Source organism: Pundamilia nyererei, unplaced genomic scaffold, assembly GCF_000239375.1.
Source record: "Pundamilia nyererei isolate P.nyererei 1_Seehausen unplaced genomic scaffold, PunNye1.0 scaffold00003, whole genome shotgun sequence".
Lineage (NCBI taxonomy): Eukaryota > Metazoa > Chordata > Actinopteri > Cichliformes > Cichlidae > Pundamilia > Pundamilia nyererei.
Genome location: NW_005187404.1, coordinates 4,786,401 through 4,813,657, shown reverse-complemented (window position 1 = coordinate 4,813,657; position 27,257 = coordinate 4,786,401). Strand labels below are relative to the sequence as shown.

The following is a 27,257-nucleotide window of genomic DNA, read 5'->3' as shown; positions in this document are numbered from 1 at the left end:
CTGAAAGAGGGTTGTTTGCCTTAATTCCTTAACCGTTTTAACCTCTTGGAGCTCAATGATACACCATTTCAGAAATGCACATTCAATATCACCCTTCGCTCAAGTAAAAACTGATGCTCATGTCAATGCATGCATGCATGCATGCAAAAAAAAAGTCTTGGATTTCCCTCTCCGTCACAGGCCTGGAACAATAAAACTCCAACCACGACTTCATATGGTGATAATGGCTACCCTATTGTAGTCATGATGGGGGGTACCTAGCTGTGACGCACGTAAGCAGCTATTATCTTACGGGCCAAGAAGTCAAATACAATAAAAAAGAACTGAGGTGGCAAAAAAGGTTTAAGGTAATTATACTCCATTCTTCATCAGACATTTCGTGTCCTGAGAGATAATGTGCACGTGTATGTCAGCGACGTGATCAGAGCAACCATACCCTCTGTTTGACTTCACAGAGGTGCCCATTATTGGCAAATGAAAAGCTGATTTACGCCAACGCTTTCTACGTTAGTGCTCAGGCAATGTCTCATTATGGGGAACGTGTGCGATAACTGGGCAATTGTCGCCCCTTCACATGCGTCTGCAGACGGATGCGTTTTCCCTCACTCTCCATTTGCGTCTGTTGGGCCTCATCTGTATCCTTTGGTCATGTTTTCCAGTGGAACTGAACACCGGCTGAAACTTACCGGGCTTCTCTTGTGTCACGTAGACATCACCGAGTTGGAACGAGAGAAGGTGAACTGACCAGAGCAGAGAAAAAGAGGGCACCAGAGAGGGAACCAGAGAGCAGGAGAACACTACAACGTCATTTTCCTGCAGCTACCACAGATGAACCATGTGCACAAACACAAATAAGAATCATTACTTTTTTTTCCAACCTCTTAGTTGTTGCAAGCAGATGCAGCATTGTATGGGAAGTCGTAAATTCAGGAATGCTTTGCATTTTGCATAAATGGCCACACAAAAGATGGAAGTCTTGGAGATAGAGATGTTTTTGAAGACTTTCCCATTAATTTAGATTTCGCCCGAATTGTCAAGAAAAAAAAAAGTGTTTTTCACAGAGGAGACAACACTTTGCTGTTGTTTAAGGCACCACGCCAACCACAAACCAATTCAGACTGCAAAACAGCCGTAAAAGGATCCACGCTCTTCTGTTTTCTGGGTTTTCACAGGATGGTCTTGAGTTGCGAAAAAGTGGAACCTGCGGACTTGTTTTTTCCAGCGCTCGCGGTTTTCCCTTACATCACCGCCGTCATTAACAGTGGATGTAAATCACCTCCTCGTGTTCAAGCATTTTAAATAATGATTCACTGCTTATACACAGACACACACGTGCTATCATAAAACACATTTTCACACACGCAAACATGTGAAAGCAATACGAAAACAACCCTTCTAACATGTTATCTCAATTTGTCCACCAAATACAAAGGATTCACTTAATTACTGTTTTAGTCGCTGCGAGGTAAAAAAAAACAAACTGCCTCAGAGGATGAGCTCAGTAAGGAAAACAGGATTTTTATTTGGATACCTGCACTATTCATACATGTGATCTAGAGTCATGAAAAGATGAGTGAGCTTATAATAAAAGGTTGCTTTTACCAGCTGTTAGATAAGTAAACAAGTCTGCACAGTAAATATATGTAACTGTATATACATTAGCCAGTTAGCTAAGCTTAGGATAAAAGACAGTCTGGCTCTGATCAGTGGAAATAAAATCTAGAATATGAGAAGACTATCCCCTCATCATGCTTCAGGAAGGGACACAACACACACATAAATTAACATAAACAAAATTCATCTTTAATAATCTTTTTGCTTGTTAATAAATAAAAAAAACCAGAATCAATTAAAAATGAATCAGCCAGCCACTTGGCAGCAAGTTAGTGCATTCAGGCATGCAGACATGGGGCTCTAACTCAGGAGGTAGAGCAGGTCGATCCCTGGCTGCTCCAGTCTGCATGCCAAAAATACCTGGGCAAGATACCAACCTCAGGTTGCTGTTATCATACAACAGAGTGAGAATGTTAGACAGAAAACACTCAAACAGAAAAAGCACATAAAAGGTGGTTGAGTGATTGAGCAAAAGAGGACCCGCTGAAGTTTAAAGCAAGCATCAGAAATGGAAAGAAAGGTGATTTAAGTGACTCTGAATGTGGCAAAGTTGTTGGTCCCACTACAGTACCTATTGGGATTTTCCCACACAACCATCTCTCTTAATTGTTGGGGTTTTTTCTCTGTTATTGTAGGGTATTTCTCTTACAGAATAAAGTGCCTTGAGGCGACTGTTGGGCGTGGTTGTTGTGGTTTGGGGCCATATAAATAATGAAACTGAAAGTTTACCGAGTATGGTCCGAAAAAGAGAGTGGGTAAAAACCCATTGTTGATGGATGGTTGTTACAACCAAGGTATGCAGAAGAGAATCCCTGAACACACAACACATCACACCTTGAAGCAGATGGGCTACAGCAGAAGACACCGAGTGCCACTCCTGTAAGCTGAGAACACAAATCTGAAGCAACAGCTCACATGGGCTCACCAACACTGGACAAAAATTGGAAAAACGCTGCCTGGTCGGATGAGTCTTGATTTTTGCGGGGACATGAAAAGCATGGATCCATCCTGCCTTATATCAGCAATTCAAGTTGCTGATGGTGACCTTTACTGCGTACCCATCATCTGCTGGCTGCTTCCAACAGGCTAACACACCATGTCACAAAGCTCAAATCATCTCAAAGTGGTTTCTTGTACATGACAGTCAGTTCACTGTACTCAAACTGGCTCCACAGTCACCAGATATCAATCCAATAGAGCAACTTTGGGATGTGGTGGAGCAGAGGATTCACATCTTGGATGTGCAGCTGGCAAATCTGCACCAACTACGTGATGCTATCCCATCAACATGGACCAAAAGCTCTGAGAAAAGTTTCCAGCACCTTCTTGAATCTATGCCAAAAAACATTTAGACCGCTCTGAAGGCAAAAGTAGGTCCAGCCTGGTAATAGCAAGATACTAAGTAACTAATGAAGTTTACGGTGAGTGTACTCTAGTTTCCACCTCTATTGATTACAGTATTTTCAGCCCTGTCTATGTAATGTACATCAAAGTCGCATCACAACCGAGCCGATGGTGATGCAGAGTCAACTGATGTTTTCATGTTTGTAACTTTGTAAAATCTTGTTCGCAAGTGATGGGAGAAGGGAGCCGGAGATCGACAGACGGATTGGGGCTGCAGCTGCAGTAATGCGGACGCTGCACCGGTCCGTCGTGGTGAAGAGGGAGCTGAGTGTAAAAGCGAAGCTCTCAATTTACCGGTCGATCTACGTCCCTACCCTCACCTGTGGCCACGAGCTGTGGGTAGTGACCGAAAGAACGAGATCGCGGATACAAGCGGCAGAAATGAGCTTCCTCCGAAGGGTGGCTGGCCTCTCCCTTAGAGACAGGGTGAGAAGTTCGGCCATCCGGGAGGGGCTCAGAGTAGAGCAGCTGCTCCTCCACATCGAAAGGAGCCAGCTGAGGTGGTTCGGGCATCTGACAAGGATGCCCCCTGGGCGCCTCCTGGGTGAGGTGTTCCAGGCATGTCCCACCGGGAGGAGGCCCCGGGGCAGACCCAGGACACGCTGGAGAGATTATATCTCTCGGCTGGCCTGGGAACGCCTTGGTATTCCCCCGGATAAGCTGGAGGAGGTGGCTGGGGAGAGGGAGGTCTGAGCCTCTTTGCTTAGGCTGCTGCCCCCGCGACCCGGCCTCGGATAAAGCGGATGAAGATGGATGGATGGATGGATGGATGGATGGAACTTTGTAAAATACTGGAAAGCTAATTGTATTATTAATGCATGCTAATAAAAATATACTCATCGTTATAGCAATGTCAGAATTTATTCAGTTCACAAAAAGCAGTTCTGGCAGAATTATTCTGGCTGAGTTTGATGTAGGTCTACTGCAGTGCAGAGACTCTGAGACAGAGTAAGAGCAGTGAATTTTCACCAGCCCTTCTCTTACAATGGCATGAATAACTCGCACATATTTGTGCACATACACAACAGTGTCTTATAAATTTCTATGTTGCAGCAGATCTGAATTATAGCATAATTTCACAATATCCTGTATTAATACCTCTGTAAAAGTGCTGCAGCAGACCATAAAATTCCTGCTTTGAATACTACTTTGTCATTACTCAGCGGTTGTATTTAAATTGGGCATGCTTGTAGCACTTCTCACATAAGACACACGCGAACAACACTCACACAGCCACTAGCTCGTGTCTCGTCACAAAGACATCGACCCGGACATGTTGATGTGTGATTTGCTCTGGCAGTGCAAAGCCAGCGACTGGTTACTGGCGAGTTCAGCTAGCTTGTGGTTGCTTTTAGATTTATCTTGCCTCTCACAGCGTCTGTGGAGCAGCAAAAAAAATCTGCAGTCCCTTTCTTCCTGTTTTCTCAGAGCTTATTTTTAAACCTGTGTCATTAAACAGCATACAGTAGGCAGCGACAGGGGATACAGAAGACCGAGAGGGGAGAGGTCATTGGGGTACGCAGGGCGAGAATGCAGCTGAAACCACAGCAGACTTTTGTAAACTTGAGATAACAAAGAAACGAGACATCCGGGAAGTGACACTCTTCCATAACCAGACTGTCAAATGAATGAGCCTGACAGACGGAAACTCTGTGCAGCGTGACTTGCAGTTTGCTGTCTTAATCTAAAACAAACGAAGGGCGTATATGTGTGAGGAGGCGAGCACTTTTGCTCATGCCAGCATCTTTCCAGGTCTTTCTGTCTGTAATTATGCAATCCTCCACTAGTGTGTGTGTGTGTGTGTGTGTGTGTGTGTGTGTGTGTGTGTGTGTGTGTGTGTGTGTGTATGCTGAACCGGCTTGGATTGGGATCTGCGGTTTGTGCAGTGGGAATTTCATTGGCAGTGAGTTTCCTGGCTGACATTGGGGAGGCATGCAGGCAGCTGTGGCACGAGGGCGGAAGAGGGCCGGGCGGCACTCCCAACCACTCTGGTTGGACAGATGGACAGACAGATGATGCGATTGACAGGTTAATTGAAGCTTAGGCTTTGACTCCCACATGCACTCACACACGCTCAGAGGTGAAGCAGTACATCACTGCAATACAAGTAAATCTCAGGCTTCTTATCTGCTCCAGGCTGCAGTGAACATATACTTTTATCTGCCTGTTTTCAATCAATCTCGCCTTTTCCATTTGCCTCTTTCTCATTCTCATGAGTACAGCACACAGTAAATGCTGGGTGGGTGGAGAGGTAAAATGGGAGTTACACTTAGTTCATGATAACTGCACCAACTCCTAATTAAGGAGAGCATGCATTTAACTGGAACACCAGCTGAGCACAAAACATGGTAAAAAGTTGCAATGCATCAGATTGCCTAAACTTACAATAATCAAGCCAAAGAAGAAACATATGTGAGAGACATGCATGTTTGTTTAAACCAGGGTAATACCCAAAAGTTTAAGCCTGTGTAAACGCTTTTGAGGAATGCCTTAGCTGTCAAAACCGACAGAAAAAAACAAACTGCACATCACTAAGGTGTAATGGCATAAATAATCATAATAAAATGAATAAATAAACAAGAAACAGCCTGTAGATGCTCCTCTTTGCAGTCACAATTCTGACTCCAAAATCTGCCAGACAAGCTACAAAGAGAAAATAATATTTTTTAATGTAAATTCTCAAATGTTAAAAAACTTTTAACACATTACATCACTCCCTGAACTCTCACTCAAAAAAAATACACCTAATGATCCACATACACTGCAGTCTCCCAAAAAGCAGCATCCACTGAAACATGGTCCAACAGTTGGTTACGCAGTTCAGACGAGTTCAGGCAGAAGGATTTACTTCCATTTTTAAACCCTCTACTTTCTTCTTCCAATCAGCTTCATTTTATCTTCATACATATTTTATTAGTGGCTGAGCCACTGTATGGGAAATATACTTAAATATTTAATACCACCGCACTCATTAAAAGGCTGTTTAACCCAAACCAGTAAACCACTGGAGGGATTTCATCACCCCACTCTGCTGCACGGTCTTTCACAATGAGCTGTGAAAGTACATGACAGGAAGCAGGAAGTCTGTCTTCCCGAAACATCACGTCAGATGAATAAATTTTGCACACATTCAGTTAAGAAAAAACTCCCTAAAACGACTGCGCTGTAAAAACACCGGGACTGGGGAAGCCGAACGTGGCCCTCTTCTGGTGAAAAGCGCATGTGAGTGAGTAAAGTTCAAACCCTGTTATTGATACAAGCGTGCTGGAATTTGGGATTCAGACAAAGGAAGCCCTCTGCCAAAGATGACAGTCTCATCTCGGGGCTTGCGCATTTGTGTGTGTGTAATCAGGGGAGCTGGCTCCTATTGCGGTGTGCTCCTTACGCAGCAGTATATCCTGCCAAAACCACTCAAGTATGGTGTTGTATGTGATGGCGCTAAGGCACGGTTTGAAATGAGCAGTTACTGGAGCACACGCTGCAAAAGTGAAACTGTCTGAACGCGGTAATTGAACCAACTTGACGTGTTTGCAGCTTCTCCGCTTCTCGGCAGAATAGTTTGTGCGAGATTTAATTGACTTAATTGGCTGCTATAAGACTTTAAACCTAATAGGAAAAACATATGCGAATAAATCAGAGCAAGAACTTCGTTAAAAAGCGAGTAGGTGGATCACACCATCAGTGAGGTCATCACGCACCCATTACAGTACGTGAAGCATGCGCTCATCCTGCCGTTACAAAGCGCTACACATGCGGTATCACAACCGTCTATTCATTCCATTTAGTTTAATTAAGTATTAGTGACTGCTTTACTGTTCATATGAATATTCAAACTATTTAGTGATCGATAAAGGCGGCTAGGCTAAATTTTAAGTCAGTAGCCAAGTTAAATGAACGCACTACAGATGCTACACGCTATGGAAGTCCATGTGTATGTTAAATAAAATGAATACAAACGCAGTCTGTGCAGACACACACACGCATATAAGAGCACCGTTTTATCAAAAAACAAACAAACCAAAAACGTACTTCTTTAAACTTTCATAGCTAAACAGCACGGAAGTTTTCGCCCAAACGCATGGCTCTAACCTTCCAGTATGTGTCGTGTGCCGGTTAAGTCACACGAAAACGTTACCGCCGTGCGTAAAAGCGGTCTGGTCTGCAACACCGGCTTAGTGGCGAGTGAAGCTCCAAACGATTCTGCCACAACTTAACTACCGGCTTCAGCAGCCATGCAGGTTATCCCCTCTTGTTTTAAAGAGGAAAAAAAGTTGTTTGACTTACCGGTTTGGTGAATAAACGGAGTGAAAATCAGTGTTCAGAGACGAGCATCATCGATCACAGGCGACTAGATTAGCAGGTGTAATTAAAAAGCTTGGCAATGGATAAAAACCACAAAGCCGGTGTTGAGGTTCCCCCCTCTCTCTCTCTCCCCGGCTCCTCTGTGCGTGTGTGTGTGGCACATAAACACGGAGCTGGCTAACTCTGAGCTCACAGTGCGTCACTGCTGCAAGCTGAAACCCCCGTCAGTGTGTGTGTGTGCATGTAAACCCCCTCTGTTGCCGGTAGTATAGGCAACAGCCACCTGTGGCTCACAGCCTGGCAGATTCAGTTCGCAATATGGAGGCCCAGAGTGTTTAAAGCTAAATAAACACTAAACTACAGATGAATAAAAAACGTTCCATATTAAAAACTAAATTTAATATAGTCCGACAATGAAAAGAATAAGCTTAATGTTTCATTGTTTTATATTTAACTCATTTTAGAAGTTTTTCTTGTGACATTTTTGCCAAGACTTTTTTTTAAATACTTTAAATCTACTCCATATTACACCGTAAAGCCAACAAGGTTTCATTTCCTAGACAACAGAGCTAGCCCAGGAAAATATTTTAATACCACATTATTATTGTAATCCTCTGGTTCTATAAATAAATTCAGGCTAAGTAATATTAAAAGGGACCTATTATGCTCATTTTCAGATTTTCTTGGATTCTCCTGGAGTCGTTTTGAATGATTCACGGTTCAAAATAGTAGCAGAGCCACTAAGTGTAAAAGTGTCTTATGAAAAGCAAATATGCTTGAAACCTTCATTTTTGTGGTGCATTAAATACATAAAACTGGAGCCCAGCAGTGACCAAGTGTTTTTGTTTCTTTTTTTACTGTCTGCATGTTTTCTTCCCAGCAACAGGCCCCTCCACCCACCCCTTGATGTGGATGTGCATGTGCATATATCTTTCTAGTTTTATGAAGTGAGGGCTTCAGTGCAGTGCAGGCCCTCAGCATACATAAGTGTATAATGTGTTTTAACATGACAAGGACAAGGCCTAACTTCTTGTTAGTGATCATGATTGACTTCAGCTGGTAGTTTCTCTTTTCTGTCATGAAAGTAATTTGTTTGACAGCAGTTATTGGCCTGACAAACTCTCAGAATAATGGGACAGTCCAAGAAACTCTGAAGATCTAAGAAGCAGAATTGTAGATTTACAAGTTCAGAAGGTCTCTTGGAGCAATTTCTAAACACCTGCAGATTCCAAGATTATTATTCCGAATAATCGTATTCGGATGTGTTGCCTCTTTGCCATTGTTTCATCTGATATTAGCGATGAAGTAGATTTCCATCGTCTGACTGCTTGGACTATTGAGTTGGTGTCAGGCAATGACTCACAATATTTCTCAGTGATGCTGGGGAAGCACAGACAAATCTCTGTGCTGACTCCTTCAGTCATCATACAGATCCTCACTGTTTAGTACATTTGAATACTCTGTGGAGACGCTGCAACGTGTGCAAGTCGTCATTAAGTAGGGAGGGACAAGTGGATTTGTGTGTGTGCTCTAAATGTCCCGCATTCAATTATACTGCAGGACTATCATATCACAATACACATCATTGTAGGTCAGTGGGTTAAAAGGCAGTTGAGTAGCAATAGCCTGCTGAAAATCACAGGGGTTACTTTGTTTGTCGTCATGAGGCAGTGAGGGTAAGCTCAGTATCATTCATGAATGTGAGAAACAAAGAAGAAACAAAGGGAAATTCGAATTTGTCATCTTATTAACGTGTACGTATGTACAATTATTTTGTTGTGTATATGAACTTTTAAGGAATTAAGGAAATTAGCCTGTTTGTCAATCAATATAATCGGACATAGTGAGTGTTTTGGTAGCAACTGTACAGTACTGAACATAGTAACTTGTGTTCTGTACTGTTGAAGAATATTGGCCAGAATTATTTTTTTCACCAATTTGCACTATATCATAGTTTCAATAGAAAAACTCCACTAATTTAATGTCTGTGAGCAAAAGAAACAAACACTGGTATTCTGCTCGTTTTATCTACTTTCCTATCAAACATAGATGGTAAATGGTAAATGGCCTGTATTTATATAGCGCTTTACTAGTCCCTAAGGACCCCAAAGTGCTTTACACAACCAGTCATCCACCCATTCACACACACATTCACACACTGGTGATGGCAACTGCATTTTAGCCACAGCCACCCTGGGGCGCACTGACAGAGGCGAGGCTGCCGGACACTGGCGCCACCGGGCCCTCTGACCACCACCAGTAGGCAACGGGTGAAGTGTCTTGCCCAAGGACACAACGGCTGAGACTGCCCAAGCCGGGGCACGAACCGGCAACCTTCCGATTACAAGGCGAATTCCCAACTCTTGAGCCACGATCGCCCCATAGGAGAAAACTTCAAAAAGTGCAATTTGGATAAACATCCAAGAATCACATCACCATGTTAGTCAAAAACTACCTTATTGAAAAACACCTCAGTCCACGTAAAAATACTAAATCAGTGCTTATCAAGAGCATGCTGAAAAAATAGGTGGCGATTTGGAAAATGAGAAACCGCGAAACAATAACAGCGCAAACAAAGGTATTTTTCTTTTTAAATATACATTTTCATTTACTTAAACATTTAAGTGTTGACAAAACGGCAAACTACATTAAAATGAAGCTACCGAAATACCCGTGTACGGATGGACAGAGCCTCATAATGAGGCTCTAAACATCTGAGCACTTAATTTGTCCAACATTTTCGGGGTGTGATAATCATGGTGACAGTGTAGGATAAAGTGAATAAATCTCAAGTCACGAAGGCGTAGACTGGTCTGCAACCATCTAACAGCCACGGATCCTGAGGGCAAAATGAGTATCCCCAACTACTTGCGGGTTGTTGGTGGAGGTTGATGGCAGCTGCTGGGACAAAAATTGATCAAGTCCCAGTCACAGAGGCTTACAGACCAATCAACCCTGACAACTACCTGTCGCTAGGCAAAAAAATGTGTATTCCCCAGTCAGTTGGCAAAAACCACCCTGTGGTTGCTTTGGTCACTAGCATATTCCTGCAGTAATTTAACTGGAACTGACAGACTTGTCTGCAAACAGATTTGCCTTGCAAGTAAAAGTTGCATCATTTGAAAAGTTGTACTTATTAAATAGGCAATTAGTATTTGCAGAGAAATGTGAAAAACTACAGGCATCTGTGTCAATTCGCTAGCAACCAAAGCAATCGCTAGGAAGATTTAGTGAAGCACCTTCTTTGCAGCTGATTTCATTTCATCCACCACTTGCCAGCAGCATCCAGAAACCAGTCGGGAAATACACACTTTTCCTTCCAACCAGCTCTTGTATGATGTCTAATGCACCGCACAACTCTTGAGCAATGTGCACACATGACTACACATACTTTGTTGTAAAGTGCAAACTTTCTGAAAACGAGCACAAACTGGAGCCAGTGAACTGATTTAATTACAAAGAGGAAACCACAGTGACAAAACAAGGACAGCTACGTACAGGAAGCAACTCTGATTCATCACCACAGCTGCAACATGTCCAACAGAGTTACGACCAGGCGGCAGTGCAAAACTGCAGCTTCTTATTTATTTACTTTTATTTTTACCTTCCTGGTCCCATCTGTAACAAGGCAAACATCAGCATGTTCTGGAGTGAAAACATGAATATCTGTCAGAGGTCGTCTTGCCTTCTTTTTTTGTAAGATCTATGACAGTTATAACTTAAACATGACTGACAGCGCATGCCAGAGGGGAAGGGGAGAAAAATACAAACAGGAAAAACAAACCTTACACAAATATATAAAAATATGCCATTAGATTCATATCAACACTTGAGGACCATGGGTGCACTATTTACAGAAAAAAGGCAGTATGTACCAATATTTACAACAATAAAGACTCGGTTCACAAATGGGCATGAGGAGGTTTACATACATGTTGCTGATAGTTACAGTGATGGCGGGATTTTGATTATTTTTACTTCATATTTAAGACGTTAAGAAAGGTTGTGTGTGAAGGAGTTCAGTTTCATTTTCACTGGGTTAAAATGTTCCTGCTGAAAATGTGATTATTCAATCATTTATACATGTGTGACTACTGAGGCAGTGTAAAAGTATACTGTTAAGGCGGAAGAAAACCTAAGTTTATGAAAAAGCTGTATTCAAACTTGCTGACCATGACCAAACTCTTTTCTTCAGAGGCTTGTTTCTGTCACACAAAACTAAAAGCCAGGTAGATCTCATTTAAAATTTTAAGCTATTATATCAAAGTTCAGGTTATCTCAAACTTTCGAAATTACGCATCTCAAAATTTTGACTTACAGACTCCATATCTCGAAATTTAAACTTTTGAGTAACTGTTTGTTTGTCTGTTTTTGTTTTTCCCAGTGGCAGAAACAGGCTTCCGTACTTTAAAGCTTAGGAAAATAAGTAATTACGTTAGACCCCACACCATGAAAATATAGCACAGACAGCGCACAGATGTTTTTTCACTGTTGACCAATATGGCTACTAACTCCTTTTCTGCAGGGATTTTTGATGCTCTCAAGCCAGCAAAAATACACAAACTTTTATCTTGGGCAGTTCTTCACACAGACACACTGACATTAATCAGTTCTGTTGAACATTAAAGAAATAATAATAAATGTCTGCTACCTCAAAGTTAGCGGAAACTGAAAATTTTAAACCGTTACCTTCTATTTTTCTTGTGAGAGTTACTTAAGTGTACCATAAACCATGACACCAGGATCACATTATATGGTAAAAAGTTAAAACCATAATCATGGGAAACAGTGAAGCCGCTATGAGCTGAAAAAAACAAGAAAAAGCTAGCTAGTTAACCGCTAAGCTCGCTGCTTTATTTTTTCCATTTTTTATAAACTGACATAAATTCCAACACACTTTGTTTGGTATTAGCTTTCCTCAAAAACACTGGTAGATGTTTTTTTTTTAAGATAGCTTTTTCTTAATTTTTGTTCTCATAAACACACAAGATTTATATAAATCTTTTTTAGCTAATTCTCGACAAGAAACCGAATAAGTATGCATCCCAAAATGTTTAGCTAGTCGTTTAATTTTTGCTAACAGGCTACGTGAACTTTTCTTCAACAGAGGAACCAGAAAAAAAGCTCTTTTTTGAAAATGCTTTCCAACTGGATAACAGAGCACTTAAGTAGCACTTTTTTACACTTTAACAGAGGCTCGCTTTCTGGTTAGCAGCTATCACAAAGGCCAGCTAATCCTCATAGCTGTTAGCCTATCTCTCACAGTGGATCCTCATGTATGGATGTGGGAAAAGGTGAGGAGAAGTGCCCAGATGGCTGGTAAGGTGCAATGCAGTATTTGCTAGGCTTGGAGGGATCAAAGACAATCTCAGATTAACCCCAAAGCCTGGCTGGCGAGCGTGTGTGTGTGTGCAAGCTGTAGTCATGATTTTCTTCCACTGCTATAAGATGAGGCAGAGCTGACTTTTCACCGTCACTGTGCATGTGTAAGTGAAATGGCTTAACCTTTATCTCTCTGAAGGCACGTGCAGTTGCTCAGCATTTGTCCTTATCATCCTTATTACAAGCATCTGGTTCTCCGGCAGCTACTGCTACCTGTCTGTGTGATGTGGTGTGTTTGAGGTGTATCCATACATTTTAGTGCTACATGTCCTGTAAAGAAAGTGCCACAATACACACAGTGGAGCTGGAAAAGAATGTAGGCATATTCTAGAAGTTGGCACTCAATCGTATGGAAGCTTGTTTGTGACATTGACAGAGCTACGTCGAAATTTTGAGGTATTTAGTTATTATTAGGTAATACATCTCGAAATTTCAAGTTTTTTCTGAGTAAGTCGAAATTTCAAGCCACGCAACTCGAAATTTCAGGATAATAAATCAAAATTTCGACGTACTAACTCAAAAATTTTCTTAAAGATGGCTGCGGAAACAAACTTCCATACATTACGAGGTTGAGTGGCTGTGTTTTCAGTCTGCCTAAAAGCTGCTCTGAGATGCAGCGCAAAGGGAAATAATGCAAAACAGTGCAAGAACCCAGTCTTGTGAATCGTACCGAACCATGACCGGACTGTATCCCTACACCCCTCGTGTGCAGATCTGTCTCCTGGTAATCAGTTTTGTTAACCGAGCCTCCTCGTTATTAAACTTGAAAAGAAAAGTGGAAGCTACATCTTCTATAAATTAAGTGCTGTAAAAGGCGGTGCTAAAAATCAAAACCATAAATACTGTACATAACTATCTTCATCTGCTACCACAGCCTATCGTCATCTTTAAAGATCACCTATCTCTCCTCGTGACAGAACGCTCCAAACACTGAAAATTTCACGGCAAAAGAAATCTTTTCAGATCAGTTAGTGTCAACACATTAGCACACAAAAGGCTTTGGCATAGTCGCGTTAAGAAGGAATGTCTTCAATCTACTTTTTTTTCCCTCTACCAGTAGTGGGACACTGCTTCAGCTACGCTTCTGTCATCTTAAACAAAAATTCAATATGTGAAGAAAAAAAAAAAAGATAAACGTTGATGTGATTTTCTACAGAGAACACACGTGCTTTTCACAAATCTCTTGACTCACTGAGTGAAGGCCGTGCATGAATGTATGGGAGTATATGTGTTCAGTCTTGTTACATACCTCTACTGCCACATATTGCACATAAATGATGCTTACTCTCCCTAAACAGGAGGAAAGATGATGTTAGCAGTAACATGTATTATCGATGGCAGTGGAATTGATGTTTGTCCTTCACTTCCTTATAAGATCAGACATTTAAAACTTCGATATGCTTAAAATCTCGCTGAAAAAAACAAGGGCATATTCATTATTCCAAATATCCATCAAACTACAGTCTGTGTTAATATCTTTCACTTTTGTTGATTTTTTTTTATAATCATTTATAGATCGCTGGGAGGCGTTTTATGTGAAGCTCAAGTTAAGATGAAGTGTTTCGTTCCAAAAAACATAATTTCAAAGGACAAGCTCATGCTTCACCTGATTCATGCCAGAGTTTTTCCATAAATGTCCGCTTTCAGCCTCGTGTGCAGAGACTCTGCAGAATCCAAGTCGACTTTTCTTGTTTGTCATTCTCATTTTGAACATATGTCCATCTGTGATAGTTCAAGTCCCCTTTCTCTGTGTCTTTCTGGCTCCTTCAGTCTAAACACCTTTTTTTTGCCGATAATACTCGGCCGATGCCACAAACCGAAAAAGCACACACAGACATGCACATCATCAGAAACATTAACACAAGAAAACTGGATTTGAAGTGATCGTACTCATTAGGAAGTCCGGGGAGTCGACAGCCACGTTACGCACATAGAGACCAGCGGACCGAGCAGAAGAACGCAACAGCAACACCGAAAAGTGAGGAGTCTGATGGGGTTAAAGGACGAGGAGCTTGTGCGCTGATTTCAGCCAGAGGGAGGCTGGGTCAGGTCGGTAAAACTAACAGTTCGATTGTCTCAAACCCTCCAAAGCAAAAGGTGGTTGGTACTGTCATCCCGTCCCACTGTTTCACTGCTATTAGTCAGTCTGAAGTCCTCGTAACCATCGCCACCGGAAATGACTAGATGGTTGGTTTTCGGAGGGATGTGCGCAGAAGCTCGGCGGCGTGCGGAGTCGCGCCTCTGGAGACTTCCATCAACTGTGCTGCTGTTTTGGGACTGATTGCCTAAAAGTTGAACATAAATGAATGAAGTTGGAATATTTCTGGAGCAAAATAGAAAAGATATGTACGAACCTAAAAGTCATTCTACACAAATGTTCAGTTTTGGGTCTGCAAGATGTCTTAAAATTGATCTCTTAAGATAAATTTAAGCTTATTTAAACTCAGACATTGAACAAAGACATTTAAACTAAATTGTCACGTAACTTGTTGACTTCATGTGCTCACAAAAATGATAGCATAATGCTTTTAAAAAAATCTTTTTTATACATTTAACTAAAGAAGCATGCAATAGTCATCAAGTAAGTAATGGTCCGTAAGTAACGGTCTGCTGTTACAAATCCATAAAGAAGGTAAAACCAGTGACATGAAATTTTTATGGTTTTTACAAAATGGCATTAAACCTCAGGGGCATTAAATCACATCTACGTGATTTTTAACTCATGAAATTACAGTTTGCCATTCAATAATTCTTTTTTCCCCTCTTACAATTCCCTAACAGTAAAATATGTCATACCAGCAACTTCAACTAAAAGCTTCTTATGAAATTATGAGATAAAACAGACAAATTCTGACAAATGAAGAGAGACACTGGACCTACTATGAGGAATTGATTGTGATATATACACCTTATTGGATTTGAAGCACACAAAACACAGTGCTTGTCCACTTTACCTGACTGTGGGGATGAGCACTTTTGTAGTGTTTAGGTTTTTGATTGATTAATTTTAAATATATATACATTTGATTTAAAAAGAAATGTATGGCTAAGAAAGGTGTAATTATTCAAATAATATAATATTTTAATTTAACAAAGAAATAAATTAGAGAATGGCCCCTTACTACATCAGTGATATGTACTAGTTAGAAATTTTTTTGATAATAAATGTCAAAAAAAGGAAGCAGCACTAACCTGTGGGGTCACTTGTATTAGGAGGGAAGTTCATGTCAAACCCTTCTGGTAGTTCGACTGACGTCAGGAACCGGACGTGGCCCGTGTGTCCGTGGGCTGAGCCCATTGGCACCAGGGGAAATTTCAGAGTCCCGGCCACAGTTCCTGAGCTCACTGCTGGGATCACCAGCGTAAGAACCACCCCTGGAACAAAACAGAAGCTCGTAGTGAGCTATTTGAGCCACACATGGTGGCGATCGTGGCTCAAGAGTTGGCAGTTCGTCTTGTAATCGGAAGATTGCCAGTTTGAGCCCCGTCACCGACAGTCTCGGTCGTTGTGTCCTTGGGCCTGTTGGGCCCTTGCCTTGGGCAAGATACTTCACCCGTTGCCTACAGAGGGCCCGGTGGCGCCAGTGCCTCGCCTCTGTCAGTGCGCCCCAGGGCAGCTGTGGCTACACTGTAGCTTGCCATCACAAGTGTGTGAATGGGTGGATGACTGAATGTAGTGTAAAGCGCTTTGGGGTCCATAGGGACTAAGTAAAGCGCTATACAAATGCAGGCCATTTACACATACAAAAAACAATGTCAAATCGCACTCTAATCTTGATTTAATAGCAAATTCAAGTTAAAAATCCGGTTAATCCATTTAAACATGTTTTCTTACCTGCGCTGGTGCCAATCCACAGCAGATCCTTACATGCTAGCAGAGCTGTGATTCTCAGACAGGCGGCCTTGTGCTGCCTGATGATCGCATCTGCACCTGAACAGGGACCAAATAAAGTCAGATTAATAACAGACAGTGGTCAGACACCGTTAAAGTTTAAAAATGACAAACACTTTCTTTCCACTAGTTTGAAAAAGGAAAATGTTATAAAAAGAACTATAATACTACAAACAACTAAAACACATAAAAAGTCTTTCTGCATACCTGCAAGCATCTTGTGCACAGCTGGTGCCACGTCGACCTCTGTCAGGCTCTCCCAGGTCTGAGCGTGGTATAGTTTGACCTGCGCACTGCCCTGCAACGCCAGCCACACACCCTGACTGTACGCCACCATGCATGTCACGCACCGACTGCTGTCAGTGCCCACCTGGAACCAGTGCTGGGAGGAACAAAGAGAGAGACGGGGGTAAACTTTCTTCCGCGCCAGTGCTCCTGCTTGTCAGTCTCGTCAGCCTGGCCTTTTATTCCGATGTGAATCTAAAGCCTCCAGATTCTGACCTACAAAGCCGATCTTTCTCTGCTTCCCTCTCATCTAATCTTTCCACCTACCTCTTGTACTAGTGTAGATGTGTTGATGATAAGGACTCTGTTCTGTGAGCCACACCACAGCTTCCCTCCTACGGGAACCATTTTGGTGACAGGACTTGTAGGTGTACCCAGAACTAATGTTTGAGAAGACTGAGGGTCCCAGAAACTACCTGCAAATCCAGATCAACAGTAACAGAGTTTACTAAAGATCCAGGCCAGGACGGTGAAGTGAGGATGCAAGACAGAAGTGGAATGATGCTGTGATCGGGGACAAATAAAAGTGCTGCATGCCAAAAGCAACACTACAGCGTTTTCTTTTTCAGCCATTGCTTACTCCAATCACGTGCACAGTTGACCTTACCTGCTTCTCTCTGGTAAACAATCACCTCTCCATTTGCTAAGGACACAAACACTTTGTTGTCCAAATACCTGAAGTAAGAAAAAAGGAAGGATGTAAAAAGGAAAAATGAAAGGAGGTAAAGTAAAAGCAGGATTTAGATAGTATCCAATAAGATCTAGCATTCCTGACCTTTGAAATTTGTTTTTGAATAATTCTCTATTACTTTAAAGTTAGCTAGGCAGACTCACAGTATACAGAGGATGGAAGCCGAGTGCTGCATCTTCATGCTGTTTTTACGGTTTCGGATGTTGTCTGAGGACTGGTACACGTGGATGCTAACAAAGGCAGCAACATAGGAAATTAGGTGAAAGCAGTACACCAACAAACAAACAAAGATAGCTTATTAAAATCGCTTGAGTACACAGGTCCAGTAATTCCACACACCATCCATCCTCCGTTCCCAACCACACTGAGCTCTGGTAGGCCTCTGGGTCTATACTGAGCAGATCCTCCAGACTCGCCCGGGTAAAAGATCCGCGAGACGATCGGCGCATGGCACGGCCATCCATCGGACTCTCTGCGTGGACGCGGCTTACGCCACCGACCCCCAGCATCCCTTGAGAGCCATATGAGCTCGGCACTGGGAACTCCTGCTCCTCCTCACTGCTGGTGGTCTCTGTAGCCATGTCCTTGGAGCCTGGACCCTCGTCATCTTTGGGGTGAAGATGAGATTTGAAGGACTGGTAGAGACCGTGAGGGTGTAAATAAAGTGTGTGTGACCGAAGTGTTTACTCACTGCCGTAGCTGGACGATATGGTGGAGTGACTGGCCTGACTCTGTAGGGTTGAAGAGGGACTGGGGGAGTCTTCGTCATCTGTGTCGTCACTGTCAAACGGAACAAGCTCCGCCCCTGGTCCTGGATACAATCAATGCATTTTCACAAATTTCACAAAAGACCTTACGCAAGAAGAACATGAAGTGATATAATTTAGAAAGCCACTAACTCACCTGTGGGTTGCTCTGTTAATTCTGGAGTTGACTGAGAAATGGATATGAGGAGCTGCTGCTGGGTGTGACCAGCTGCCACAGAGGTAGGTGCAAGAGGAGGCTCTGATCCACGCTCCCTGGGAAGTCAAGAGCGATTAGTTAAGATAAAGTCAGGAACAGACAGTAGCTGTCGTTAGATGCACACTTGATCTTGTTTGTTTGGGTTTTTTACTGAGATTAAAGATTTTGTGGGGTCTAATATCGACTGGTATTTAAATTCTTCAACAGATTTAATGGAGCAGTATATAGGCTACTGTGCAAAAGTCGTGGGAAATAGAAGGTACTTGAAGGGATAGATGGAAACACAGCGTAGCAAGCAAAAACAGAGTTTGTACAATAAGCTTGAAAGTCAGTATTTGATAATATTTAAACTGCATTTATTCTTTAACACAGCCTGAACTCTCTCAAGTAAGGTTTTTTGTAATGTCTTTGAGTAGTCTTCAGGAATATTTCTCCAGGCATCTTGAAGGACATTCAAAGCTCTTCTTTGAATGTTGGTTGCCTTTTTGTTCTGTTCTATGTCTCTGTGCCTCAATAATGCAAAGGTCCAGGTGCTGGGGAGGCCAATCCACGACTGTGTGGATTGTGTGTACTTTCTATTCAGGTATGCTTATACTATATTGGCAATGTGTTTGGGATCACTGTCATGCAGAAAAATGAACCTGTTACCAATGAGAAGCTTTCCAGGTGGTACTGCATGGTGGATCAAATCTGACAGTACTTTTGTGTTCATAATTCACAGATAGCTGTAGACACTGAATGTTGCACGTCTCCCCTCTTGATTTGAAGTCTTAAGACCTGTTGCCACTGATTTTCAGACCAGGTCTTGTGTAATTACTTGAAGAATACCTCAGCCTTTCCTCCGTGTTTCCCTTTCTTAAGGATGGTTTCTTGACAGCCACCCATCCCCTGAGACTATTTCTGATGATGCTTCAGTGAACAGTAGATGGATCAACTTTTTTAATGATCATTAAAAGGTAATACTATATGGCTGACTTTTAGCCCAGTTTATATAGTTAAAAAGAAACAAAAATAACTTTCTTTTTTGTAGAAAAACAAATCAGTGAAATTGGAAAAAACTTTTCATTAGAGACCGTCATCAGATTTATTCTTTTCTAAATCAGACACAACCTGTCTATCTGTGCACTCAGTCACATCCGTGCATGTGTGTGTGTGTGTGTGTGTGTGCGTGTGTGTGTACTGACCTTCCCTTAAGTCCTGGTACTGCAGCAATACAGATAATCCTGGCTGAGCAGACAGCGATACACGCCTCCACTGTGGGCTCATCTTTGATGTTCAGCAGACAAACCTGCAAAGGAAACATCAGCATCAGTCTACAAAATCCAAATTATGTTGTTTTTTGTTGTGTTTGTTTCTTCCTCTTTGATTGGAGAACATGGCATAATCGCATCCAATCTCTTCTCACCTGTCCCACGTATCCGTCACTGTTACACACCCACACTTCACATCCGCTGTCTAGACAGCTGTGGCTGGGAGAGGCGCATGAAAACTGGAGACAAACAGCAAAGTAATGAGTTCTTCTGTTCTGTGGATAAAAAAAAAAGGGCAGCTTCACAGAAAATGCTTCCCACTGCTCTCACCTGCATTCCACTGCGGGTCTTCATAATGGGAATGGCCTTCAGGAACTCTGGGTCCCACTGGTCCTTATTCATCGCTAAACACACGTGACACAAAAAGAATTAGCCATATTTAGATCGAAGTAAGAGCATTTTTTTTTAAAGAAAGTCAAGCAAGACATGAAATCACCCACATGCTTTAGCTCCTGAACTAGTGGAGAAAATAATACTGTATCTCACTCTAAAACTTTTTTCGACTTACCTAATTTTTTCTTGGCCTCCTCGAAGGCCTGCTCGAAGCTGGAGCGAGCGTCGGGTGTAGCAAACTCAAAAATGAAGCTTGTCTCTGCAGAAGCAGTGGTCAACTCCAGCTTTGTGGGCAGGAAGGTCATACTGAAGGCCAACGACTGTTTATCCGACAGCTCCCTGTGCACCGAGGCCATCAGATCCTTTATTACCTCGTCTAGGGGCTGAAAGAAAAGGAAAAAAGGGTAGAATTGAGTTTCAAAGTGCCACGCACACTCAGCTGTAAACACAACGCAAACGCACAAAAGTGGACGAAAGAGAGAAAAGATGAAACGCTCAATAAAGTTTTTTCTTTATGTCTCTGTAACAACCTGTATATAACTGAATATTTCAAAGAGGAGACTAGAAGAAGTTTCCATGTGTCCAAGAAAAGTAGATGTGCAAAGAGAGAGAACGTCACTGCATCTTTCACAGCACCTGGTGTGGGAGGCTGAGGGTCTCAGACAGTTTGCTGATCTGACCCAGCGTGCTGAGATCCTCATCTAACCGGCCAATCATCTTCTGGATACTGTCCTTATTTGTTGCCTGCGTGGAGCCTGGAAAAGGGTGAAAAATAAACAGCAAAAGCAAATTCCACATTACTTCTCCAGGTGATTTTATATAACAAAGTACCAAACAACAAAATTATTTTGGTTCTTTGTGTGTTTTTCGGTGGTAGATATGACTTATAGATCCATGTTCTACACAAACTGCAGCATAAGTCTTACTTTTCACCACCTCCACATCCTCCAGGGGAAGTTTCCACAAAAACTTGTATTTACTTGAAGTATCAATCACGCTGGCAGCAGAGTATCTGAGGAGGCATGAAGGGAAAAACAGGAAAGATGTAATTGAGAAAAAAAAAAGTGAACATCTGGTGTACATATTGTTTAACACCAGGGGGCAGTATGGTTTAGAAACTGTGCTCTGATGGCCTGTGTGCATTACATACAGGCTCATGGAGCTGCGTCTTAATGAGCCAGACTTCCTCTTGAGAGTGGTGCAGATGATCAGATCACTGAAGAGGAAGAGGGAACGATCCTTCTTTCCACCCACTGTCTTCTACAGAGAGACAGGAACACAAGTACAGGGTTAGAAAAATGTAACCTTCACAAGAGGATCACACCTTATAATATAATACAGCTTTATAATATAATTCCAGGAGTGTTTCTTACCGCCTCCATGACTATTTCTTGTCTCAAGAACTTCCTCTGGGGGTTTAGAATCTGAGACAAACATACATATAAGGAAGTTATTGTTTTATTTTATTGTTTTTATTATCTATGCTGGGTGAAAGCGGCTTTAGAAAAAATATAACACTCAGACAACAAAGCTCAAATCAGCAGAGGTAAGCAAATGTCTCACGTGCTCGACTCCTTCTATGTGTGCCTCAATCTCCTGGATGACCCTGGCTTCCCTCTCTGCCTCCTCAGCAGAGCGTCTTCCTTTATTGATCTTCTCCGCCAGTCGTTTAATGTCCCTCTGGGCGTCCAGTAAGTACGGGTGGTCTGGGTGATCCTCTGGAGTGTGCTTGAGCAAATCCTTGAACAAACAACAGCACATTCATCTCTGTTTAAGTGGGCTTTCCATCACTAAACAGTCTGAGTTACTTTCACAGCAGGCTCATAGTTCGATTTTTAAATCACTCACCTTAACTAGCAGCTCGTATCGAGGAATCCTCTGCACCGGCTTGATCATCAGATCACCCAGAGCCTGCTTCTCCTTGTTTTCACGCATGTTTTGCTGTTAGATTAAAAGAAGGGGGGGATGAAGACAAAGTGGATGATATAAGAACCACCAGTATCAGAGGCTCTACAGCTGGCTCAATCCTGTAATTCACATCTCTACCACAAGATGGTGAAGTGGTTCCACAGCAGCTGCTCCTGCTGTCAAACGGCCAGTGCTACCTAGCCTGACCTGCCTCCCCAATGTGATGTTTGTGTATTGTATGTATGGTCGGCAAGGTATCATCTATATGAATTGCCCCTTAGGTATAAATAAAGTCTCTCTGACTCTGCCTGCAATGAAGCTGGATGATGGTTATAAAACAGAAAAAAAATGAGAACACTGAAAGCAACACATAACTTAAAGCTTAAAGCTACATTTTTGTCACTAACAAAAAGCTGGTAGTGGACAAGCTTGCATCGTTACGTATAAAAGAAGTTTTTTTAATCCAACACTCACCTCCAGAAACTTGTGAAACGCTGGCTTGGCCTCCTTGGCAATCCTCACAGCATCTTTAGCATTGAGGAAGTTGTCAATGTATGCAGAGTACATGTTAGCTAGTGCTTCTTTGGAGAACTAGAGAGAGAGGAAAAAGAGGACATTTCAGTTAGTTTGTGCACTGAGTCTGAGGGCTTACTTGTGGTTCCTAGAGTATTTAAAAGTGGAATAAGAGGCAAGCCTTCAGCTTTCAGCTCCTAGTTTGGATTCAGGAGACAGACAGTTACAAATGTCTTTTTTTAATAAAGCTTATAGTTAGGGCTGGATCAGGTGACCCTGAATCCTGCAATAGGTCTAAGCTGCTGGGGGCTTCCCACAATGCACTGAGCCCTGCTGGTTCAATAGAGGTTCATATACCGTAGTTGCTGGGGTTTTATCTCTATTATTGAAGGGTCTTCTTCTTACAATATAAAGCAGCTTGAGGCGACTGTTGTGGTGATTGTTGTGAAACACAGACACCACAGTCTTATTCAATTTCTTGCAAAGCGCAAAACATAAAATTCCAGTATAAACCAGCTACACTTAAGAGGTTTAAATAATCAGGGAAGACAACAACAGAACAAACGGCATATAAGATCAAACTATTTTACTATTTTAATTCCTAAGCCACACAAAGAAGCTTTCACGTTAGTGGATTTCCACTTGATTTAACTGGCACTAAAAAAAAGGAATAAAAGAAGAAGAAATCTGAGGATGCAGTCTTCTCTGTCTCACAACAGAAACGCACAGATTGAGATGAATCACCCTGACCTGCTTTCTTTTCACAAATAAAAGGGTAGAAGACACAGCAGTCGGCGACACGAGCAGAGAGAGAACCACAATGTGGTGCTGTATTTAGCATCACTGAGTCATCATCTTTCTGCCCTTTGATGAAATGGACTGACTTCCGGTTTCCCTATCCTTATCATCCGCCTCTCAGTAACAAAATTCTGACAAATAAAATCTGAGCAGGATGAGCAAGATTAGTTACACGGGGAGAAACAAATGGAAGAAAGGTTAAGAATAAAATCTGGTGAAACTTAGTTTCCTTACCCTGTAAATACACTGAATGTGTTAACCTTCGAACATTAGACCACCCCCAAAAACCCCAACTGATATTTGCACCCATAATGATGTAATGACGATTAAACTATTCAGTAAAACCTTTGGCTGAATGTGTATATATTATATTCTAAAAACAAAAAGTAAAAAATACAGTTATGAAAACATGAATCTACTTTTTATGAAACTGTCATGTCAGTGTCGTGCCTGATAAGATCATTGTTTACTATTATTGTAGTAATTATTTCCTGCGCGTCTCCGCTGTTTGTTTGCGATTAGCATGGGATCACTGTAACGTCCGGGATTTTATGGACTGACAAAATGAACTTCGAACCCCTGCTGAGTTTGTCTGTCATAACAAATGCTCCCAGATGGCTGCGTAACAGACAGCAGTAAGGCCTGCACTTCATTGCAGGACTTACTGCATTAGAGTCTAATGTGTTTTGTTTAATAAATCCTATTCATCTTAACTTATCGTTATCAAACAAAACACTTCATGTAAGACTCTTTTTCTAAAATCTATGAAACATATAAACAACTTGGACAAACAAAGAGACAGAAAATTTCATGCCCCGTGTGAGGCTCGAACTCACGACCTTCAGATTATGAGACTGACGCGCTGCCTACTGCGCCAACGAGGCCTGTAGTGGTGGTGACCGCTGCCGCTTTAAGAGCGGGAGAGAGGGCGGGAAAGGGTGGGGGAGGGGTCCTCATTCTGAGCGTTGCAACAGCTTTAGCGACAAAGGCACACAGTTGTTTTCAGGGTTATCTTTTTATTGCATTTCTTACACCGTCATTTTAAGGAACATCTACTCCAAACAGACAGGAAACATTTATTAATGAGTTTATTTAATTTTGTGATTCATTTCTCAATCTGCTTTACTACTAAACATGCAGTTTGTTGTTAGGGGTTTTGATTATGGTCTGCAGTGACCTACTGAGGGAACAAATGCTGGCATTTGAGTACCTTCGGTGATGAATTTGTTTAGTGAAAATCTCTTAGCCTGGAATTAAAATCCTCTATCTTTATTCTTAGGAAACTCAAATCTGACATTTAGCCCAGCACTGAAGCTCTGGAGCACTTTTTTTTTTCTTTGGGAGCCACACTTGGGTCATGGGAAGTTTTAAATGGGTCAACATGCGGTCACTGGAAAAACAAAATATGAAACTAGTGTTGCCAACTATAGACCATCTTTCAATAAAAACAGTTTCCCCTCATTCGAAGTTTGTTTATTCATTCAGGCTCACGTCTACAGGAAAGTAAATGTCGTATGAGTCATGTCTGCACAGATGCTTCATTTCTGCCCCTACTATTGCAAATAATAGCGTCCACAGAAACACCGTACACGCTATCTTTTTCATCAACATAAAGGTTTCACTTTACAGATGAAGAGGTGTAACTTTCAGTGGTTTCTTTGTTTTTTTTAAGTTGTGGACCAATTCTAACTAATTCAAAATTCAATGGGATAGTGTTATGGTTTAAACTGTAGGATGTTCCATGTCTTTCTCATGTACAACAGCTTTATTGGAACACATGAAGGGATTTCTTGCTTACAGTCAAGATAAAATTTCTGAATATGCTAAAATAGGACAATCTTTCTATACAAAGGCAGTATTGGTACCAGGACCAAAACAGTAGAAGTCGACTAAAAAGTACTTGCCAATGGTAAATTGGGAAGCTTTTAAGTTTTCGTTAATGGGCATGTCCATGGTAGAATGATCATTCATCACAGGCTGTGAAATTGTTAGAGCTCAAATGTACATTGTTCAGTCTGTCTCAACATGTCACATGTTTGAGATCAATCTGAGTCTGGAGACAGCTAATGTGTCAGCATTTAGTCATGCTCATAGCACCACCTAGTGGCTACAGGACATCTCCACTAAGCAATAAACATCATCCCACGCACATGAAATTTTCACTGTGGGTTCCACACATGATACACCATGCACCATGACATATAATAAGTGGGTCTTCTCCAACATGTTCATTAATTAATGGCAGTTTCCTAGATAAAAATTACAGTCTTAAAGCTGTTCGTGTTCATTGACGCCAACTTCCTAAACGGGAAATCCAAGTTGTGGGGATGTTCGAGATTCAAATGCCAACCGAGAACTCCGAAAATTTGACTTTTGACTTATTCTGGAATACAGCATAAGTGGAGACCTCTAATGCCACCTAGTGTGCACAGGAATAGGGATGGGTATCGTTTAGGTTTTATCCGATACCAGTACCAAACTGGTACTTTTGAAACGGTGCCGGTGCTTAAATGGTGCCCGAACCGGTGCTTCAAGAATGGAGAACACAAAATTGGTCCAAAAACCTCTCATGTTCAGCTGTTTTTTTTTGTAAAAAGATAACAATGTTAGCCTTTTCTGCGGCTATAGGGGATTTATGGTATCACTCTTGTGTGGGAGCAGTGCTTAATCAATGGAAAAAACACAAACTTTGTCCTAAACCTCTCATGTTTAGCTGTTTCCCTCTTTTTCTTTGGTCATTTTAGCCTTTTTGACCAGGGTGAAGGGAGTATCAGCCATCAAACAAGAAGACAGCCGCATGTAACTACGACGGTGTATGCTAGTTCACCTTACATGCATTAATTTAATAACATGGTTAGCTTACACACGAACAACATTAAGCTACTCACGCAGAGAAGAACGGCTGTTGCTGCCATCATCATCAGTCATCATTTCTGCTACACTGGCAGGGCTAGAGGCCAGGACTCTACTCTTCGGGTTTTCGGAGGATGTTGCTAACTCCGTGTCCGATAAGTACCTACCTGGGCCCGCCTTCTATCCTCAGAAAGGTAAAATGATTGGCTAGAATCCAAAGTGTATGACATCTCAGGGGAAAAAAAGCACCGAAATAAAGCACCGAAATAAAGCACCGAAATGTGCGCTGCTTTTTGGTCTGGTTACTACCATTTATGTCAGAACCGGTGCCATAATGGCACCGGATACCGGTACCCATCCCTACACGGGAAGTAACAAGTAACAATTAGAGTAAAGGTAGCACACCGAAATGACTGCAGGAAACACCTAATCTGCAGGACAACCCTGGGTGATGGCACACCTCAACGTGCACCAAGGTGTGAGGGCCATTTCCACACTGCTTGCAGTTTAAGCTAAAACTTTAAACTGAAGAAGCGACCTCATCTGAGGCTCATGCCACAAAACAAAATTGTGATGAAAGATTTGGGTGGGGCACAGTGAAGGTGTTCTGATGGTCCAACACTTTCTTAAGACCCATGTGTGTGTTGATGATGGCCCAAATATCTTATGTTCTCATCTGTTAAGAAGCTGCATGTGTGCTCTTTGACTTATTGCCATATCTGCTTACCGACTGGATAAGAAGGTGTCCAACGGTCTGCCTGTCGTGCCACTGGCTCACGCAGCCGGAGACCTGCTCCAGGAACTGTTCGTGGTGCTCCAGGATCTCTGGGATTTGGTAGAACATCTCGTCCACCAGCAGGGGGTCCACTATAGAGCCGCTGTCTGGCTGTTTGAGAGGACGCATGTAGCCCTGAGGAGAGAATCACCAGCTGATGAGCAAGCAGATCATATAAATATGTTTGACATAAGCTAATAAGGTGTTTGTCTTTTTAAGAAAGTATTGCAATCG

At 42.1% G+C, this 27,257-nt stretch overlaps 2 protein-coding genes and 1 non-coding gene across 4 annotated transcripts in view; all 3 read right to left on the bottom strand.

Moving 5' to 3' along the window:
* relt (RELT TNF receptor) overlaps positions 1-7,450 on the bottom strand; it is a 28,897-nt gene extending 21,447 nt beyond the window's left edge. For both annotated transcript variants that reach the window (XM_005720741.2, XM_005720742.2), the window contains exon 1: positions 7,303-7,450. The gene's annotated coding sequence lies outside the window, so the exon portion shown is untranslated. The remainder of the gene's footprint in view (positions 1-7,302) is intronic.
* Positions 7,451-11,913: 4,463 nt separating this feature from the next.
* Positions 11,914-27,257, bottom strand: part of arhgef17 (Rho guanine nucleotide exchange factor (GEF) 17) — a 64,096-nt gene continuing 48,752 nt past the window's right edge. The window contains exons 4-25 of the mRNA XM_005720740.1: positions 26,976-27,158; positions 22,559-22,675; positions 22,025-22,117; positions 21,740-21,916; positions 21,550-21,600; positions 21,327-21,436; positions 21,103-21,188; positions 20,813-20,931; positions 20,352-20,559; positions 20,114-20,187; positions 19,939-20,022; positions 19,718-19,821; positions 18,474-18,589; positions 18,262-18,381; positions 17,910-18,177; positions 17,714-17,800; positions 17,487-17,554; positions 17,147-17,295; positions 16,802-16,976; positions 16,538-16,633; positions 15,895-16,077; positions 11,914-14,987 (exon numbers count right to left, since the gene is read on the bottom strand). Coding sequence (XP_005720797.1) covers positions 14,779-14,987; positions 15,895-16,077; positions 16,538-16,633; positions 16,802-16,976; positions 17,147-17,295; positions 17,487-17,554; positions 17,714-17,800; positions 17,910-18,177; positions 18,262-18,381; positions 18,474-18,589; positions 19,718-19,821; positions 19,939-20,022; positions 20,114-20,187; positions 20,352-20,559; positions 20,813-20,931; positions 21,103-21,188; positions 21,327-21,436; positions 21,550-21,600; positions 21,740-21,916; positions 22,025-22,117; positions 22,559-22,675; positions 26,976-27,158 — 2,877 coding nt within the window. The 3' untranslated portion in view covers positions 11,914-14,778. The remainder of the gene's footprint in view (positions 14,988-15,894; positions 16,078-16,537; positions 16,634-16,801; positions 16,977-17,146; positions 17,296-17,486; positions 17,555-17,713; positions 17,801-17,909; positions 18,178-18,261; positions 18,382-18,473; positions 18,590-19,717; positions 19,822-19,938; positions 20,023-20,113; positions 20,188-20,351; positions 20,560-20,812; positions 20,932-21,102; positions 21,189-21,326; positions 21,437-21,549; positions 21,601-21,739; positions 21,917-22,024; positions 22,118-22,558; positions 22,676-26,975; positions 27,159-27,257) is intronic.
* trnam-cau (transfer RNA methionine (anticodon CAU)) lies at positions 24,207-24,279 on the bottom strand. Its single transcript has one exon. It is a non-coding gene; the product is annotated as a tRNA-Met (tRNA).